This window comes from Rhinopithecus bieti, unplaced genomic scaffold (genome assembly GCF_001698545.2).
Source record: "Rhinopithecus bieti isolate Rb0 unplaced genomic scaffold, ASM169854v2 scaffold_425, whole genome shotgun sequence".
NCBI lineage: Eukaryota > Metazoa > Chordata > Mammalia > Primates > Cercopithecidae > Rhinopithecus > Rhinopithecus bieti.
The window spans coordinates 4,209,514-4,229,550 of NW_016803361.1; the positions used below are offsets into that span (position 1 = coordinate 4,209,514).

The window sequence follows — 20,037 nt, forward strand, 5'->3', positions numbered from 1 at the left end:
AGCTGGGATTATAGGTGCCTGCCACCATGTCCAGCTAATTTTTGTATTTTTACTAAAGCCAGGGTTTCACCGTGTTGGCCAGGCTGGTCTCGAACTCTTGACCTCAGGTGATCCACTGGCCTCAGCCTCCTGAAGTACTATGATTATAGGCATGAGCCACCATGCCCCGCCTACAAATATTTTTTAAATAAGTGGATCACACCCATAATCTACCTAGCCTGGCACTCTACACTTTACAGTTTTAAAAGAAGAGTGCCTAGTCTACAATGAAAAAGAGAAAACAGGCTGGGTGTGGTGACTCACACCTGTAATCCCAGTACTTTGGGAGGCCAAGGCAGGAGGACTGCTTGAGCCCAGGAGTTTGAGACCAGGCTCGGCAATAGCGCAAAACCCTGCCTCTATGAAAAACACAAAATTTAGCCAGGTATGGTGGCATGCACTGGTAGTCCCAACTACTCAGGAGGCTGAGGTGGGAGGATTGATTAATCACTTGAGCCTGGGAGGTTGAGACTGCAGTGAGCCGTGATTGTGCCACTGCCCTGCAGCCTAGGCAACAGAGTGAGACCCTGTGTCAAAAAATAAATAAATAAGAAAAAGAAATAAAACTCTGTATGAGCTCAGAGAGGTATGAGGGAAAAGAAAAATATAAAAGAAGAAAAAACAATAAAAATATGCATGGTAACGAAAAGGATTCAGAAGTAAATAACCTTATAAAGCAGTATTACTGCTCCTTGGACCTCCAGTATTTATACATCTGTGGTATCCTTGACTTGTGCAAATTTATTTTTCCAGCATCTGTCCCTTTAACATAACAGCCAAATTTCCTGAAGACTTTTATTTCTTCTTTTCAGTACCAGTCATACGAAAACAATATTGCCATTTCAAACACAGTAAGTATTCCCCTAAAAGGGATCCTCTTAGAAACTAATTTCATGTCTTCTCATTCCCAGCCAGCCCTGGATACATAAAAGAGAAGACCATCAGGAGTCAAGAGAAGCAAGGCTTCCCTAGAGGCACATTATAAAGAACCAGGTCTAATTTTAGATATACAATCACATACAATGGAAAACCAAACTTTATACCAACAAGATATCTACTCCTACCATTACAACACAGAAACAAAATATGAGCACTCTCTTCAACCCTAACACAGCTTCAGGCTCTTTCCTCTATTAAATATTTAATTCAAGGTACTATTCATATAAAATTAGAGCTCCTTAAGCTTCCAACAATAGTTTTACAGCAAACTGCATCTTTAGACACTGACACTGCTCCTGAAATATTCACACATACAGAAGAACACTAATAAGAGTCTAGTGGGAATTAAGACATAAGAGTAGGCAATATTACTAGAGTAAGAGTAAAGAAGATAGACATATACTCCACCCCAGAGTGTACTATCTCACGTTTCCTCTAGACTGGAGTGTTAATATGCAGACAGCCCTGAACAGAAATATTGGGATCCCATGCATATTACTCACATTAACTCAAAATTTCTTCTTATGGCTTCTGGGATTTTGGGTTTTGTAACACGCACAGCCTAAAAAATAAAAGTGAAAAAGCCAAAGTATATTTGAAAGATAAATCTTCAATTAAATCTTCTATAGAAAAGCTCCTCAAATGATACTAATCTAACAAAACAACAGCTATAATATAGCGGCCTACTAACATGTTTGGGGATCCCACTGGAACATTTACTTTTCATGCCATCACACCAAGAATCAAAGACAAGCTGCTTCTTACTTCCTTACACAATGCCAGATTACAGGAAAAACCACTCTACCCACTGAGGAAACAATTGCCTTAGGAAAAAGGTTCTCCCTTAAAAGATGTTTTACAAAGGTCGTTAGATACTTTTGCTTTCTTTTTTAATCCTGTAAACCAAAGAAGCCAGGAAGGCAAATTTCCAAGACTGAAATTGTAAAGTCAGAAACAATTAGTCAATTACAAAAACAAACAAAAAATCCCAGTTTGGTGTATGCAATTTAATACAGTGAGTAGTGAGTAAATTAATCTATCACTTCCAACCCCTGCGATTACTCGGTATTTGCTATAAAGTAGACAGCCCAGTGGCTGAAGGAAAACAAATATCAATTAAAAGCTTATATTCTTTCTTCCTGAACTCTCACTTAGAAGAAAGTCTGTCTTTGTAGAGGCTGTTTACTAGACACTTTGTTTCCCTAATCATAGTGTTCTTTGACATAATTAAGATTATCTACCTGGACAGTACTGTTTTTTGAAGGCTGACTTTTCTACATCAAGGACTTGATCTCTCAAAAGCTTTTGATTTTACTAAACATACAATACCCCGCCGCCTCACCTATACTGCAAACACACAAAAAACACTGTTGATCTGAGGAAGTTTTCCTTCTGAAAACTGGCTAACCTTTTAGGTATTATAACAAAGCCTTTAAGCACTTAGTCTTCTTTAAAGGCTTTTAAAACTTTTAAGCAATATGGCATTCCCTACATGAAACAGATGAGTCAAATTTGTAGGTAATTTTGAGGACTATCATAACTAAATATAAGCATTACAGTGGAATGAAATAAGCAGCTGAAGGCTGTGTGGAAACACACTGGCAGTGACACATGTGAGGCCTCACAACTCAGTGGAGACATCCAGAAGACAAATAAAAATTCAGGACCAGATTTTGTGAGATGTCAGATTTCACCATGTGACTAGCAGACATAAGATCACTTCCAATATGGATTAATACGACTCTGAGGGAAGCACTGTCATACTGCATTTAGTTAAGAGACTGGCTACATATCTTTTCAGCCTTATTAAAAGAAGCATAAAGTAGGACTGTCTTTTTTTCGAGATGGAGTTTTGCTCTTGCTACCCAGGCTGGAGTGTGGTGGTGCAATCTCAGTTCACTGCAACCTCCACCTCCCAGGTTAAAGCGATTCTCCTGCCTCAGCCTCCCTAGTTACTGGGATCAGAGGCATGCGCTACCATGCCTGACTAATTTTTGTATTTTTTTTAGTAGAGGTGGGGTTTCACTATGTTGGTCAGGCTGGTCTCGAACTCCTGACCTCAGGTGATCCACCCACCTTGGCCTCCCAAAGTGCTGGGATTACAGGCATGAGCCACCACACCCAGCCAGGACTGTCTTTTGAAGACTCCTATTTTGCTGAATGAGGCTGAAGAACATACTACATTGTGCTTGCCAATCTTGGGAAATCTCACAGATTTTCAAATATGTAAAAGCATAAATACTTACTGTACAGATACCATGAGTAAGTTGCACCATGAGTAAGTTGCATCATGAGAGATTTTAAAAGTAAAATGACAGGAAAGTCCCACTCGGGTATCCCTCTCCCTCACAGGAGAGACAGCTGTTCTCCTTTCTATTTCTTTTGCCTATTAAACCTCCGCTCTTAACCTCAAATAATAAAATAAATAAAATAAAATAATGCCCTCACACCACTCACATACACAGAGTGAATGGAGGAAAAAAAAATGGCTAATGAAATGAATATATGTGTTGAAACTAACCCCTGGGTTTTAAGCATATATTATAAATCAAAAGTCAGTCTAAAACACTGTCACTCCCTTAAATAACATAGGAAAAAAAAAATCAAAGATCACCATTTTCATCATTCTAATTTGCCAGAGTAGTTTTCAAGAGGAAAATGGGATATAAATATATGGAAAGGAAAAACATAAAATGACTGTTAACACAGAATGTTCATTCAACAATAAATATTTATCAGGTACCTACTCTGTGTCAAGTGCTATTTGTTGCAGGAATTGTGGATATAGCAGTGAACAACAAGGTAAGGTTGCTCTCATGTAATTTAACCCAAAAATTACTAGAAGGCAGTGAATTCAAGCTATAGACATACGATAAATCTACCAAGAACCAATCACATTCCTCAATGATTGAACGGCATTAAAATACATTAAATCCATTGGTATTAATTTAACTTAGGATATGAGTTTCTCCCCCAAATCAGAAATTCTTTTATTTTTTTTTTGAGATGGAGTCTCACTCTGTCACCTAGGCTGGAGTACAGTGGCGTGATGTCGGCTCACTGCAAGCTCTGCCTCCCAGGTTCACGCCATTCTCCTGCCCCAGCCTCCTGAGTAGCTGGGACTACAGGCGCCCGCCACCACACCCGGCTAATTTTTTGTATTTTCAGTAGAGACGGGTTTCACCGTGTTAGCCAGGATGGTCTTGATCTCCTGAACTCATGATCCGCCTGCCTCGGCCTTACAAAGTGTTGGGTTTACAGGCGTGAGCCACCGCACCTGGCCCAAATCAGAAATTCTAAAAACCAGAAAGGCTGATATGATAAAGTAAAGCCATAAACTATGTTTCTATTTTTAACTTATATTGGAGGATTGCGTGAAGCCAGGAGTTTGAGACCATCCTGGGCAACACAGCGAGGGCCCATCTCTACAAAAAATTAAAAAATTAGCCAGATGTGGTGGTGTGTGCCTGTACTCCTAGCTACTTGGGAGGCTAAGGCAGGAGGATCACTTGAGCCCAGGAGTTCAAGACTGCAGTGAGCTATGATCATGCCACTGCACTCCAGCCTGGGCAACAGAGGGAGACCCTGTCTCAAAACAAAACAACACAACACATATATGACTACTTAGGTGCCTGATATAGCTTAAAAATATCGATAATGAAAACTTATCTGGAAGATTAAGCTGGCAGAAACAGCAAAGGCCATTATTTTTTAAAAGATGATGTTTCTTGCCAGATTTTAAAATAAAAAGTTGAACTATCACAACCATATGGTAATGTGTTAAAAATAACAAAGCTCAAACACAGACTTGGAATTCTTAAAATGCATTTCAACTATTGTAAAAAAAAAAATTTATAACAAGACAAAAGCAACCAAAAGAGCTCTTCTCTTCTCAGGGTATGCTTAAGTTATTGCAAAATATAAAATTATTTAAAAAATTTTAAACCCTAAAACAACGGAGATCTTCTCTACCACTTTAAGAATGTATAACAAAACTACATTTTTTCACTCAATAACTTTTTACAAAAACGAATGTAAGTAAATTCAAAAGATCCTTCTGGCTGTTGTGCAGAAAATGAAGTAGACAAAGGTAAGAGTGAAAGTGGGGAAAGAAGACAGGCAGCTACTGCTACTGCACATGTCAAGGTAAGAGTTGGTAGCTCGGCTTGAGACGACAGTAAAGATGGAGGTGTGGTCAGTTTTATTAACACATGGATTTTGGTGGTGGAATCTGCATGACACAGGGACTGATTAGATGCTGAGGGTGAGACGATTGTCAAAGATGCCTCCTACACTTCTAGATTGGCTTGAGGGGAAGGAGTTACCATTAACTGACAAGATGGAAAAAACAGGAGAAAATCTGATTTGACGAGAAAACACCAAAGACTCAATAACTAATGAAAGAGTAGGAATGGGAAGATCAATGGAACAGAACTGAGTTCAGAAAAAGACTCTAGTATATAATGGAATGTAGTATGTAACATAAAAACTATTTCAAAGAATGAGGAAGATGGAAAAATAAACTATTCAGTAATTATTGCTGTTACCCAATTTGGGGTTGAAGGGATGGAGTTGAAGGCCTACCTTGCAACTGACATCAAAATGGGTTCCAGATGAATTAAAAGATTTAAATCTAAGAATACAACTGTAAAAGCAGATACAATTTTTGTAATTTCTAATTTTAATTCCTGTACTTTTAAGGTGGTGAAAGGCTCTTAAAACATGCCAGCTCACCAACACACCATAAAGACAAAATCACTGAAATTGCTATGTAAAAGATGAAAACTTCAAAGTTATCAGCAAGGCAAAAACAAAGTTAAACGACAAAGAAAAAACTGGAAGAAAATGTTTCCTATAAATATAAAAAAGAGCTACAATAACTAACATATGAAAATAGTTTATTTTAAAATGAATTCTACCCCTCTCAAAGGGTAAGGTTCAAAAACAAGTTCTCTATATATAAATGCTATTTATTTACTTACTTATAGACAGGGTTTTGCTCTGTTGCCCAGACAACAGTACAGCATGAACACAGCTCACTGCAGCCTCAACCTGCTGTGTTCAAGTCATCCTCCCACCTCAGCCTCCCAAGTAGCTGGGCCTACAGGCACATGCCACCATATCCACCTAATTTTTTTAAAAAAATTTTTGTGGAGAAGGGGTTGCCCAGGCTGACCTCAAACTCCTGGGCTCAAGGGAGCTTCCCACCTCAGCCTCCCAAAGTGGTGGGATTACAGATGTGAGCCGCTATGCCCAGTCAAAAATTGCTTACTAAAATCAGTTAGAAAAACCATTAACTAAAAAAAAGAGCAAAACCAACAATTTATAAATGAAATAAAAATGGCTGACAACCTAAGGTATTCAGCTTCAATAATTAATACAAAATAACAGACTAATTTTCTCCAAAAGGATTAAAAGAGAAAGGGAAAGCTTGCATCTGCTAATTATTTGGGTACAATCATGCAATCAAATGTGTTAAAACCTACAGCTTACCAACACTGCTAATGAGAGGGTGGGAGATGCCAAAATTTTTCTAAAAGGTGATTTGGTAGTATGTATCAATAAGTCCCCAAACAGGGAATACACTTTGATCACCAACCCCACTTCAAGAATTTATTGTAAGAGAGGGATTTAAAAAGATGTACAGAATATATAAGCTTGGTCATTTCAACACGTATATAATAGTAAAAAATTTGAAACCATAGAGATTCACTAAATATAACCATTAAAAGTAACAATTTACCAAACCTATATTTTTGTTTTGGAAAGATGTTCATAGATAATGTTAGTGAAAAAAGCAAGTATGGTATGATTCTGCTTTAGTTGACCATGTATGCATTTATATCTACAAACATTTGTTCATATATATGAAGAGTCAGAAAAGATACAACAAATGATGTTATCCCTGCTCAATAAGATTACTGGTGAATTTCATTTTATTCTTCATCATTTTCCTAGTATCTAACTTCTTTCTACAACACATATAACGTGTGTGTATAAAAATTCCAAATTTAGGCCGGGCGCGGTGGCTCACGCCTGTAATCCCAGCACTTTGGGAGGCCGAGGCGGGCGGATCACAAGGTCAGGAGATCGAGACCATCTTGGCTAACATGGTGAAACCCTGTTTCTGCTAAAATACAAAAAAATTAGCCGGGCGCGTTGGCAGGCGCCTGTAGTCCCAGCTACTCGGGAGGCTGAGACAGGAGAATGGCGTGAACCTGGGAGGCGGAGCTTGCAGTGAGCCGAGATCGCGCCACTGCACTCCAGCCTGGGTGATGAGCAAGACTCCATCTCAAAAAAAAAAAAAAAAAAAAAAAACCAAATTTATACAGAACAAATCAGTAGGCAAGAAAACAATCCAACAGAAAAATGGGCAAAAGATATGAACAGGCGATCAACAGAAGAGAGTATAAATGACCAATAAATATATCAAAAGATGTTCAATCTCATTAATAACCAAAGGAATGCAAATCAAAGGGAGATATAATTGCCCACCCATCCATATGGTAATGATCAATATGTCTGATTGCTTCCAATGTTGGTGAGTTCATGGGTCACAATTACTTGCACATATTGCTGTTAAGAATGTAGATTTGTACAGTCAGTTTGAAAGATAATTTGTACATACAAGAACATGTGTCATGAATGTTCATTACACTATTGTTTAATAGCAAAAAACTGGGAACAGAAAAATGGCTAATATAAGGCAAGGAATTCTAAACAGCCATTGAATAAGCTAGATCTCTGAGTAACACCCTGGGCAGAATCTAAGAGCTGACCTTCACATTCACTATCTTTAAAATTAAAAAGCTACTCCAGCTACAACTGACTTGAACAACTCAGAGGATTTTCCAAAGTTACCTCTGGATATTTCAAACTACCCCTTAACTCTGGTGGCTCACCTTCAGGCGCCTGTCTGAGATAATGACATTGCATGAATGAGGACATGAGAAAAACCCCACCTATCTTTCGAGTCTGGTTTATGAGGAAGCACAAACACATACAATCACAGTGAGTGCACACTCTCAGTAGCAGTGGCACTGAATGTAAAGAACTGAGAGACGTGATAAGCTTTAGTTGCAGTAATGTTCATCATAACAATCAACAATCAACTGGTCTCCTAGAGCCCCTGTAAAAGGACACTAGAGAAGCCTCAATACCACTTCTTAGGTTATCTAGATCCAGAGCAGTGGCTTTCGAATGTTATTGACTGTGGACACAGTGAGAAACAAATTTTGCACTGACACCCAATATAAACACCTACCCCCCCCAGACTGTGAAACACAAGTTTCACAGAATATTTAAACTTATTACATGCCATTTCTTTTCCTATTCTATTTCATTTTATTTAAAATGCTGTTCATGACTCACTGAAGTTGATTTAAAACCCACAATCTGAAAACACAGTGACTCAAAGAAAAGCAGGGGTAAAACCTCTCACCATTCCATTTCCCAATGTCACCATCACCACTACCACTAAATTCATCTGCTACCTTGCTTTTACTAGGGCTCTCCCTCCCACTTGAAATAACTTTCTCATTCTTCCCCTATTTAAATCCAATTAATTTTTCCAAACCTACTTAAAATCTCAACTCAATCATAGCCCTCTCCTAGACACGCTGTCTTCCAATGTTCTCTTACTCTTACAGCAATAATCATACAATAGATTTGTCAATTAATACTTTGTGATAACTATTCTGTCCAGAATTGTTCAAATCTTACACTTGAACTCCCTTTCCATAATCTTACTGAGGGCAGAGATTATGCTTACACTGATTTATAACCATTACTGTATCTTAGTGCTTCATACATGGCAGAAATATAAATTTGTGACTTCCTTGTAAGAGCCTCAGCTTATCAGTTCCCTCTAGGAGTTCACAAATGTCACCCATAATAAGCTACGAGAGTATTTTATTTTGGCAGAGATCTGAAGTCAAATTGAGAAAGGTATTCTATAAATCACCACAGCATCTCAAATAATTGCTGAATAAACAATCCAATGAAAGGAGGAACAAACTCAAAACTCTCAAAATCCCCAGAGAACTTCCCTAGGAAAAGAACTTACCTGTATAGTGAGACCTGGGGCCATGAGGTTTAAGTCTTTCTGCAGAGCTTGCTTCAGGTTTTCATCTATTTGATCTGTTTTTTAAGCCAAGAACAACAGATCTCATGATACTCAATTTTTTTTTACATTGTATTCACGAAACAAAACTAATCACTATTAGACCTAAAGTTTCCACAGTACTATTTTTTTTTTTTTTTTGAGACGGAGTCTCGGTCTGTCACCCAGGCTGGAGTGCTGTGGCCGGATCTCAGCTCACTGCAAGTTCCGCCTCCCGGGTTTACGCCATTCTCCTCCCTCAGCCTCCCGGGTAGCTGGGACTACAGGCGCCGCCACCTCGCCCGGATAGTTTTTTGTATTTTTTAGTAGAGACGGGGTTTCACCGTGTTAGCCAGGATGGTCTCAATCTCCTGACCTCGTGATCCGCCTGTCTCGGCCTCCCAAAGTGCTGGGATTACAGGCTTGAGCCACCGCGCCCCGCCACACAGTACTATTCTTTTACAGAGCTTAAACTGCCTTTTCTTCTCTTTTGTGTGGGAAAAAAATTGTGCGGAATTATTTAATAAATTAAGGAAGGAAGATGACAAGCAGATAGTCTGTTTATCCAGTAAGTTCACCCACTAAATGTATTACTTAACTACGGATAAGCTTATTTACTGGGTAACTTATTAGACTTATTTACTGGATAAACAACTACTGGGTAAAATATGTTGATCTAATAAATGGAGAATCTGGATCTCTAGTATCTTAATTCAGGGCTCTTACTCAATGATTTTCTTTGATTCTCAAAGAAAAGCAAATTTCTATCTTCAGTAAATCTTTACTCGAATTCCCATATAACTAAACTTCATTTCCATGGATCTCAGCCTTACTGTTATTTTGGATTTAAAGAGAGAGAAAGAGAGAGACAGAGAGAAAAGCTCATAGAAAAGTATTTGAAGTACACACAGCATGAACACTTGGGCTTGTAACCATTCACTTTCTATTCACCTCGATGGTACTTCAGCTATTTAAATGATTGCTGGTGAGACAAAGCAGGACCCATCAGTTTCCTCACATGCCACTGCAGCGGCTGACAATCACCAAAGAGGACTCAATTGATACATTTTAAATTGATTACTCTTGCTTATTCCTTCATCTTAGAAATTCACTAAAAATTTCAGGAGGGAAAAGTGAGCTACCAACAGCAACAACTCATTGCCTGGTCAGAATTTCCACTATTATAAATGAAAAGTTAAGTTGTACAGAAGTGAGTTAAGAAAGAAGGGCTGATACTGCGATCCTTAGGAAGGCCTTTTGCAAACTGGTCCTTGTTTGGTACCTAGGAACTTAGATTTGTGGAAGGGTCCCACCATCCCCAGAGCTAATACAACTGACTTGCTGTGAACTGTTTATACAATGTGGTTTATGCCAAACACCTGCATTCCTTCTAGGAGTCTGGAATTTTGTTATGTGGTAGGCAGAGGGTGCCTACATAACAGCCCCCAGTGAAAACCCTAGGCAATGAGTCTCTAATGAGTTTCCCTAGTAGACAACACTTCACATGTGCCGTCACAGCTTGTTGCTGTGGGAATTAGACATGTGTTTGACTCTTGGAAGCCTGCACCTGCTTTCCTCTGCACTTTGCTGATGTGCCTTTTCCTCTCGCTGATTTTGCTTTGTACCCTTTGGCTGTAATAAATCTTAGCTGTGACCACAACTATATGCTGAGTCGTGTCAGTCTCCTACCAAATCATCAGAAATGGGAGCCTCAAGACACAGGTTTCTAAATTTTTCAAATTATCTATTAAAATAGCAACAAAGCTATTTTCAGTAAGTTATTACAGTAAAAACAGAATATAGTCTGTGAGTAGTTTTCCAATCTCTACCAAACTATATAAAATTTTAAAACTTAAGATAAAAAATATTTTAAAGACAATTGCTCTATGATAAATTCAGAACAAATGCTTAAATAGCACTAAGGTTTACCAATATAACCTCAATAAGTAAGCTGAACTAGATTTCCAGTTGGCTATTTACATATTTAAAAGAATTAAGACACTTACCAAATAATTCAATGTAAACTTCCTGAAGTGTGTGGGCACTGCAGAACTGGTTCAGCTCATGGTGGATTTTATTGAAGATTAAGGTCTTGTCATAATCTGCAGTATAGTTCTTCACGATATCAAACACTGAAGGAGAGGTACAACCCATGTTTGTTTTACCCAACAATGACTCAGGTACCTTCAAATTCAGCCAGGGTCAAAGTCAGGGTGATATACTACACATGAGGAAAAGTGCCAACAAAATAGTGAAACCAAAAACCACAACTAACAAATCTTGATGTGTTGCTTGTGCTCAATTTTCCATATACCCTTGCATTTGCAATACTAATACCAAACACCTGCTGGTTAGCCCATCAACCAGAGGCTAACTTTAATTAAGTCCATACTAAAAAGTATACATTAGTTTGGAGATAATAAGGAACTATCAAAGTTTTCAAGCAAGGGCATGACAGTCAGATTTACACTTTGGCCAGCAGTGTGAAGATGAACTGAGAGGCACAGAGATCAGAGACAGGGAAAGCATAAGACAATTACTGCAAAAGTTTAGCTAAGAGGTAAAGAGAGACTAAGCAAACTGAGGAACAGTAGAAATAAAAGAAAGCAGCTGCAAAAGACCATTTTTTAAAAGGCAATTTTTTAAAGCTGTTAAAAAAGACACCAGGCTAGAAGGGAAAGGAGCAAACATTAACTGAGCTGGGTTTTATCTCAGGTAGTTTACATAAATTAGCACTGAAGTCTCCTAAATTTGCATATCAGGAAACTAAGAACCAGAGAATTTTAGAAATGCCCCAAAAGGTACATACTAGACCATGTCAGAACCTGTTCTCTATCTATAAAAACATGCTGCTTTCTACTTCTGTCTTCAGATCCAAGAATTTGCTCCACTGGCCTTCCCATGTGGGATATTAGATGTAACTGGATTTCAAATCACAGCCGGGCACGGCGGCTCATGCCTGTAATCCCAGCACTTTGGGAGATGGAGGCAGGTGGATCATTTAAGTCAGGAGTTCAAGACCAGCCTGGCCAACATGGTGAAACCCTGTCTCTACTAAAAATACAAAAATTAGCTTGGTGTGGTGGCGCACACCTGTAGTCCCAGCTACTAGGGAGGCTAAGGCAGGAGAATTGCATGAACCCAAAAGGCAGAGGTCGCAGTGAGCTGAGATCGTGCCACTGCACTCCAGCACTCCAGCCTGGGTGTAAGAGCAAGACTCCATCTCAAAAAAGAAAAAAAATTAATGCACAGGCCATTAATAAATACTTAATACCTAAATCATTTGCCTGATCATTTCCTAAATGAATTATATCTAATAGTTTCCTATTTAATCTCTGGCTAAAGAATCATCAGTCCCTTCCCTTTTTCAATCATAATCCATTTCATTGATTTGTGATCAAGGAAAGGAGATGAAAAAAAGACAAGGAAAATGCTTAATCTCTGAAAAATATAATCCAAATGCACTTGACAGTAATATACCTGGCTCTCTACTCTGAAATCTTTTCACTATTTGTGCCTGTACTGGTGATATGAAAATTTATTATGACCTTACATCCCAATATATTCTTTTTTAGGTCTGTATTATGTCTTCTCAAGTACAATTAAAACCCCTGAAGGCAAAGGCTCTAATTTCATCTTTTTAAATTGTTCTTGCTAAACACAATATTCTGTATATACTAGACATGCCAGTTTTATTAACAAGCATGCATCTAAAACAGCGTATCTTTCTTCACGGCTTCGAATTAAGTTTTTGATTACAACAGTACCTACCCACCCCATTTCTGTAGGTTTTCATCTTTTATCAAGAAAATGCTTTCCCCACACTGAAGGCTTTCACACTGCTTTGCAAGTTACAGCAAATGTCAACTAGAAAATACTTCTCTTTGATGGCAAATCAGTGTGGGCCAAGGAATTATCAGTTACAGATTTCTAACACCTAAGGAAATTATCTCTTGTCCTGACTGGATAAAATACTACTTTCCTATTCTAGAAATAACCAATGACCATCTTGCTCTTAGAAACACTAAGCTCAGGGAAAAGTAACTTATACAGTTGCATAAAGTCAACTCTGTCCAGAACTTCTGACCTATTTTTGCCTCTATTCCCTAGAAATTTATTAATCAGTGATCAATAAAGTCACAAAACTTTCAAAGTACCCCTCTATTCCTCAAATAATCTCTCAGCTATAAAGCCTCTGGCTATAACTATAAAAACCACAGATAGACGGGTAACATACCTGCATAAGGAGCCAACATATTAACCACTTCTATCCGGTCAATATAGATCATGACCCCACCACTAAAAAAAAAGAAAAAAAAGTGTGAACTACTAAAGACAATCCATAAAATACAGTTATAGACCTGTGGAGAAGCTGATAATCAAACATATTAATATTCACTTAAACACAGAAAGAATTCACTTCCCTTTTCATAGCATTTCTGCCCCTCTATAGGTGTCAATGTCTTTTGTACACTTGCAATAGTTATTTAAAATAAGTAATTTAAAAAATACCTTGAACTTCACATTCTTCTTTTGATACAATTCAATGCAGTGATTATACTCTAGAAATAATTTGGGCCCTGCTTGCCTTTCTTTCCCTAAACCTCTTTAGGGCAGCAATTCTCAAAGTGAGGTCTTCAGACCAGTAGTATCAGCATCACACAGGAAATTTTATAGTTAGAAATGCAAATTCTCAGGCCTTACTCCAGACCTACTGAATCTGAAACTCTAAATTAGATGGCATTTAACACTACAGATGAGAAGAAGGTGGGATGATTAATTTTAAACTATGTTTTATTAAGCATCTATTCTGGGCCAAGTACTGGTTAGGTTAAAGTGTCAATAAAGGAATCTATTGGGGAAAAAGGTATATAGAAACTGTCTGTACTTTTTGCTCAATGTCACTATGAACCTAAAACTGCTGTAAAAAATAAAGTCTTTAAAAAATAGTCAATAAAGCAGATGCAGCAGTGCTAATACAGTTAGGTCTACTTGCTCTAAAACTCCAGTTTTTTTCAATAATACCCTAATGGTTCTTAAGATGGAAAAGCTCCTATTTGGAGATAGGCCTTTGCTCAAACAATGCTCAAATCAGAAATCCCCTTGGGTTAACTATCATGCCTATTTGAGAGATGTCTAAGTGATCATAGGTGTAGGAACAGAAACTCCATCTGAACTAAAGGGAGGCTGGTAGGCAAAGAGAAAGCTTACCTTGTTCCACAAGGCACATTTTTAACTTCATCAGTTTGTAGTGTCGTCTAGGGAGGAAAAGATATCTCATCAACACTCAAGACACACGTTGTCAAAAAACTACTGGTGCCAGAGGCAAATCTCTGGAGAGCTGCTGACAGTAAGTACAGCAGAGCTCCATCACAATTTCAGTTCCCAAAGATTAGCTCTCAGAATAGTCATTTTTGTATTCTAGTAGAAATGAAAGACTTGAATCAGAAAATATTTTACAACAATTTTTTTTTTCTTTTTTTTTTTTTGAGACAGAGTCTTGCTTTGTCACCCAGACTGGAGTGCAATGGTGCAATCTTGGCTCATTGCAACCTCTGCCTCCTGGGTTCAAGCGATTCTTGTGCCTCAGCCTCCCAAGTAGCTGGAATTACAGGCATGCACCATCACGCTCAGCTAATTTTTGTATTTTTAGTAAAGACGAGGTTTCACCATGTTGGTCAGGCTGGTCTCGAATTCCTGGCCTCAAATGATCCACCCACCTTGGCCTCCCAAAGTGCTGGGATTACAGGAGTGAGCCACTGTGCCCAGCCTACAGCGAATGTTTGAATCAAGATGCACTGGGAAAGGTTCAATGTTCAATCTGCTACTAAGCAGAAAACTCTTCCAGAGTCCCTTATCTGCCTGGAGCTGGCCAGGGATCGTAAACAACACAGCTTGCTCACATAGATACTCTGGCTAGGACTTGTGCTCTGAACTTTGATTCCACTGCTAATACTACTATTTATGTTGAAGATAAAAGAGATTATATGCATACAAGTACTCTAAGACTCAAAGCTGCCCTTGAACCCAACAGCAACCTTTCTTCTCTAAAGCTGTGGTCAACATTTTAGTTTAGTACCTAGTGATCTCTCACATGTCTTATTCAGTTTCCTTTTTAATAGAAGTGCCACCACCAGTACTGCTTCCTCCTGGTGAACCAACAATCTGGTACTTAATTGCTTTGCCCATGTCACACCTTTGTTCAGATCCAGAATGAACAACTTCCTGCTGTACTCTAAGGCCTCAAATAGGTCAGCACCTAAGGAGCACATTCTAGACACACTGCATCTTATCAAGCACAAAGCAAAGGAAAAAGGAAGCACAGTCCCCATTTCCAAAGAGTTCACAATCCAGTACAACGCAATCCATCAACACGTACAAAAAAACCAAAACCAAAACAAAACCAAAAACACAGATTATAAACTGAACTGTTAAGTGGTAAATTACAGAAAGTTAAAAAAACTGTACTGTGAAAAGCTCTCTGAGGTGAAGGATTTATAAACCAGGTGTAGAGTGGGAGAAATAAGAACAGATGAAGCAGAGGAACATTTTAAGCTCAATAAATATCCTACTGAAATACACACAGTTGAAGAAGACAATACATGTATAGGCGAACAAAAGTAGATAGGCTTGCCTGGAGCAGAAGGGGCAATTTGGATGAGAGATGAAATTCTGACAAGAGACCACGGTGATATTAGATAGAGGGCCCTGAATGTTGGCTGGAGAGTTTGGGCTCTCTCTAGTTCACCTTATATACAGTCACAAAACGAACCATTCAAAAATATGTTTACTTAATTCCTTTTCTCATATGTGACGTAGTTCTCATTCTCCATCTTATATGGAGGTAAGAAAACCAGCTGGGAGGCTAAATAATTAATTTAGATTAATTGAGTAAAGGCCATGAAATGAAAGCTGTCAATCCAGACATAATAGAGGAGGAATCTGATACTTGGTTGATATAAAATTTCAGGAGGGGAAAGAATAAAAAATAACTCTTAGGTTGAGAGATTAGAATGATAGTTAACATTGGCAGTAACTCTAGGTAAAGTTAGGGGGATTGATGAAGAGACAAATTCTATTTATTTCCTTTAAAACATTAATTCAGTTTCCATATTCCACACCAACTTTACATACACATTCCTATTTAAACCAAAAGGATATTCTCTAGCCAATTTTCAAACTGAGAAGAACTAGAAAAGAGTTCAAACATTAAATCTCCTGTTTAACATCCTATCTTTATGTACTTTTATATTTCTTTTATGTCCTCTTAAAAATTATTTTCCCAGTATGACAGAACATTTATTTAAAAAGTGAATCTATGACTACTTTACGAAGGCTGAAGGTTTTCATATAATTTCTCTATTGCTTTTTCTTCTTACATCATATATGGAATTTCACATTTATATACATTCCTTTCAATTGCCAAGTTTGTTAAACCATTTATTTGAACTATGTCTTCTAATATGTTCCAAAAATTCCTAAAAATAAATTTATGTCTTACTCTCCTATGAATACTTTTTTTTTTTTTTTTTTTTGAGATGGAGTCTTGCTCTGTCGCCCAGGCTGGAGTGCAAGGGTGCGATCACAGCTCACCGCAACCTTGGTCTCCCAGGTTCAAGCAATTCTCCTGCCTCAGCCTCCTAAGCAGCTGGGATTACAGGCACGCACCACCACACCCAGCTAATTTTTGTATTTTTGTAGAGACGGAGTTTGACCAGGTTGGTCAGGCTGGTCTTGAACTCCTGACCTCAAGTGATCTGCCTGCTTCGGCCTCCCAAAGTGCTGGGATTACAGGCAGGAGCCGCCACGCCCAGCCAAGAACACTTTTTAAATATGGTTTTATTAATATAATTATTTCCTAGAATGTTACTGTTTTACACATAAAGAACATTCCTATTTAGTCACACTGGCTGGCTCTAGTATGTAAAACTTTTTTGTAGATGCAAAGTATTTTAGTTTACACTGAAGTCTGTACTAATTTCATTTACATCTCTTATGATAGTTTATTACTAATATATACACACACACTATATATTTGTTACATATATAAACAATTAACCCCTCAAATCTGTTTACTATTATCTATATCTCCTTTATTTATATTTTTGCATCAGTATGACTTAACATACTAAGCATTAAAGCAGAGACAGATCTACCTGGTTTTGAACAAAATCTATTTGTTAGAGTCTTGATTTTTTTTTTTTAAGAGATGGAGTTTCCCCATGTTGCCCAGGCCGGTCTCAAACTCCTAGGCTCAAGCAATCCACCTGCTTCAGCCTCCCAAAGTGCTGGCATTACAGGCTTGAGCCACTGTGTCCGGCCTTAGAGTCTTGATTTGTAAGGGTCTAATGCTACCATTGCTAACATTATTATAGATTGTTTGGGCTACTCATGAGGTCACGTAATTAAAACTTCTCCTTTCACAGAAGACTAACTGAAGTCTACAACAGTTAACCAATTTTTCCAAAGTCATGCCACCAACTGGTGGCAATGCTAGGTCCCCATGTTCACTACACCACATTGCTTCCTGAGAAATCAGCTCAATTTAACAACTTCCACCATAAATAGAAAGCCAGAAATACAAATGTGTTACAACTCCTGTCTTTAAGAAAACTGGGGCTGGGCGCGGTGGCTCAAGCCTGTAATCCCAGCACTTTGGGAGGCCGAGACGGGCGGATCACGAGGTCAGGAGATCGAGACCATCCTGGCTAACACGGTGAAACCCCGTCTCTACTAAAAAATACAAAAAAAAACTAGCCAGGCCAGGTGGCGGGCGCCTGTAGTCCCAGCTACACCAGAGGCTGAGGCAGGAGAATAGCGTGGTGAACCCGGAAGGCGGAGCTTGCAGTGAGCTGGGATCCGGCCACTGCACTCCAGCACTGGCGCAGAGGAGAGCAAGACTCCGTCTCAAAAAAAAAAAAAAAAAAAAAAAAAAAAAAACAAAAACAAAAAAACTGGACCGCCTTTCTGGGCAAGACACACACCAACAAAAAACAATGCAAGACAACAATATTAAAGAAAATAAGGCAAAGGGCCAAAATTTACAATACAGATTTTAAGAGCTATAGATCAGAAGAGGAAGAATCTGGGACAAGCCTTCAAAAGCCTGGCAAGATTTAGACAGGAGAGAAGGAATAGAGAGTGAGATGGTAGATAAAGAAGTGATGGCATGAACCAAGGAAAGAATGGCTAAAATAAATATGGAACAACATAAGGAAATCAGTCTGACTAGGGGAAGCATACATTTCACTTCAATAGACACAATTTTTTCCCTAAGCCATCTAAAACGGGACAGGAAGAAAACCTGGGGGATTTAAGAATTTATAATTAAACTCTCACTTAGCAGGAAGCCTAGACATAAGATTACAAGATTAAATAACAGAATTTTCCTGAATCCTGAAAAATTAGCAGCAGATGGCAGACAAACTTCTGAATCCAAAGATTTATGATCACATTGGGCTTGCAAAAGTGGTCACAGTCTAATCCTGGTTTTGTCATCTTGTTACATTGAAAGATGCTTATTTTATTGTCTCCCATGGCCAAGACACTTTTCAACGATCAGACACTTATTTCAAATATCCTGGGATGCCATCAAAATATAACATTCATTAAGGTTCCACATAAAATTGTGCTTAATATACCAGGCAAAAAAACATGAGGCAGAAAAGCTGTGTATAAAAATTTTGATCCTCCATGTTAACAGTAGCCCAGGAGCCTGCCTCTGTGGAAACCAAACACTGTTCTAAACCACATAATCAAATCACTGGTTTGTATGTCTAGTTGTGTTCCTAATCTTACTTTTATTGTGATAGCAGCAACAAAAAATTTCCTACATACCACGATATAGATGGTAGAAGTCAGTCCTTCCAAGCTACCTGGTTCATACCTTTAATTCATTTCAAGTAAGTGAGGTGGTTTAACATAGTAACTTGTGTTGTAACAACTGTACTCTGAACATTAACTCCTGCTTTTAAGTAAATACCACCATCTGCTTAAGCAGTAAGGAAATCTATCTCCACCCAGAAGTGTGGTAACTCCTGTCACACCTGTCTATCTGGTATGGGGGCTTCCCTAGGAATCACTCACCTGCACAGATCTGAATGTAGTAATGAAAGGCAACATGATATGATAGCCTGGTCCACTGGGGCTAGTTAGTAAAGCTCCTCCCCTGCAAAAAGATGTTTCAATTTGACAAAATTATAAAAAGAAAATTATCTTTCTAAATCTAAAATGCTATAATAAATATTCACTCTTGTTCATGCTGCTGACCTACTAAAGCCTCACTAATATGAATTACTCATAATGAACAACTGCTTAAAATACCTCCACACCTAAAAAGGCAAAAAGATCAAATTAAACTGCCAATGTTACACCTTGTTTCATAAGCTCAACCAACCGTACCTCTGGGTCTCCAGCACTGCTCTCAGGTTCAAAGGATTCTCCTCAGTCTTTAACCTTCTGAGAAATATTTGTTTAAAAAATTTTAATGGCTTTCAGTAGAGGTACATTAACTGTACATAACAAGAGCCAAATCAAAATATATAATACATTTAATCACCAGGTTGAAAAAAGACAATGTAAACTTTGAAGTAAAGAGAAAATTTCTGAGGCTTATAGTTCTTTCAATCTATCTGCAAGGTAATTAAAATACTAGGAACATAAAATTTCTATATAAAAACAAAAAAAAATTAGCATGAAAAGATGAAGAGTGATAAGACTATATAAACACATAGGTTAAGGGCTTGTTCACCAAATCCTGGAATGTGAAAACTATGAAAGCAAGCCCTGGAAATTATAAAAAGGAGGCATTTGGAGAGCAAATAAAACAAAGAAGTCCTATTTTGCACCTTGTAAATTCAGAGAACTTAGCTTCCTGTCTTGAAAATATAAACACGTTTGCTAAGTCATAACAACAAGAAAAGATAAACTGTTTGAGGTTCATCACTAATTCTTTGAGT

The 20,037-nt window shown here is 38.1% G+C and overlaps 1 protein-coding gene across 6 annotated transcripts in view; it reads right to left on the minus strand.

Annotated features, from left to right (window-relative positions):
• Window positions 1-20,037, minus strand: part of ERLIN1 (ER lipid raft associated 1) — a 55,099-nt gene that overhangs the window by 33,589 nt on the left and 1,473 nt on the right. For all 6 annotated transcript variants that reach the window (XR_001887140.1, XM_017880896.1, XM_017880910.1 and 3 more), the window contains exons 3-8: window positions 19,166-19,247; window positions 14,291-14,337; window positions 13,317-13,378; window positions 11,086-11,211; window positions 9,044-9,117; window positions 1,482-1,540 (exon numbers count right to left, since the gene is read on the minus strand). Coding sequence is in view for 5 of the 6 variants with exons in the window: in XM_017880896.1 (XP_017736385.1) it covers window positions 1,482-1,540; window positions 9,044-9,117; window positions 11,086-11,211; window positions 13,317-13,378; window positions 14,291-14,337; window positions 19,166-19,247 (450 nt within the window). In the remaining variant the exon portion in view is untranslated. The remainder of the gene's footprint in view (window positions 1-1,481; window positions 1,541-9,043; window positions 9,118-11,085; window positions 11,212-13,316; window positions 13,379-14,290; window positions 14,338-19,165; window positions 19,248-20,037) is intronic.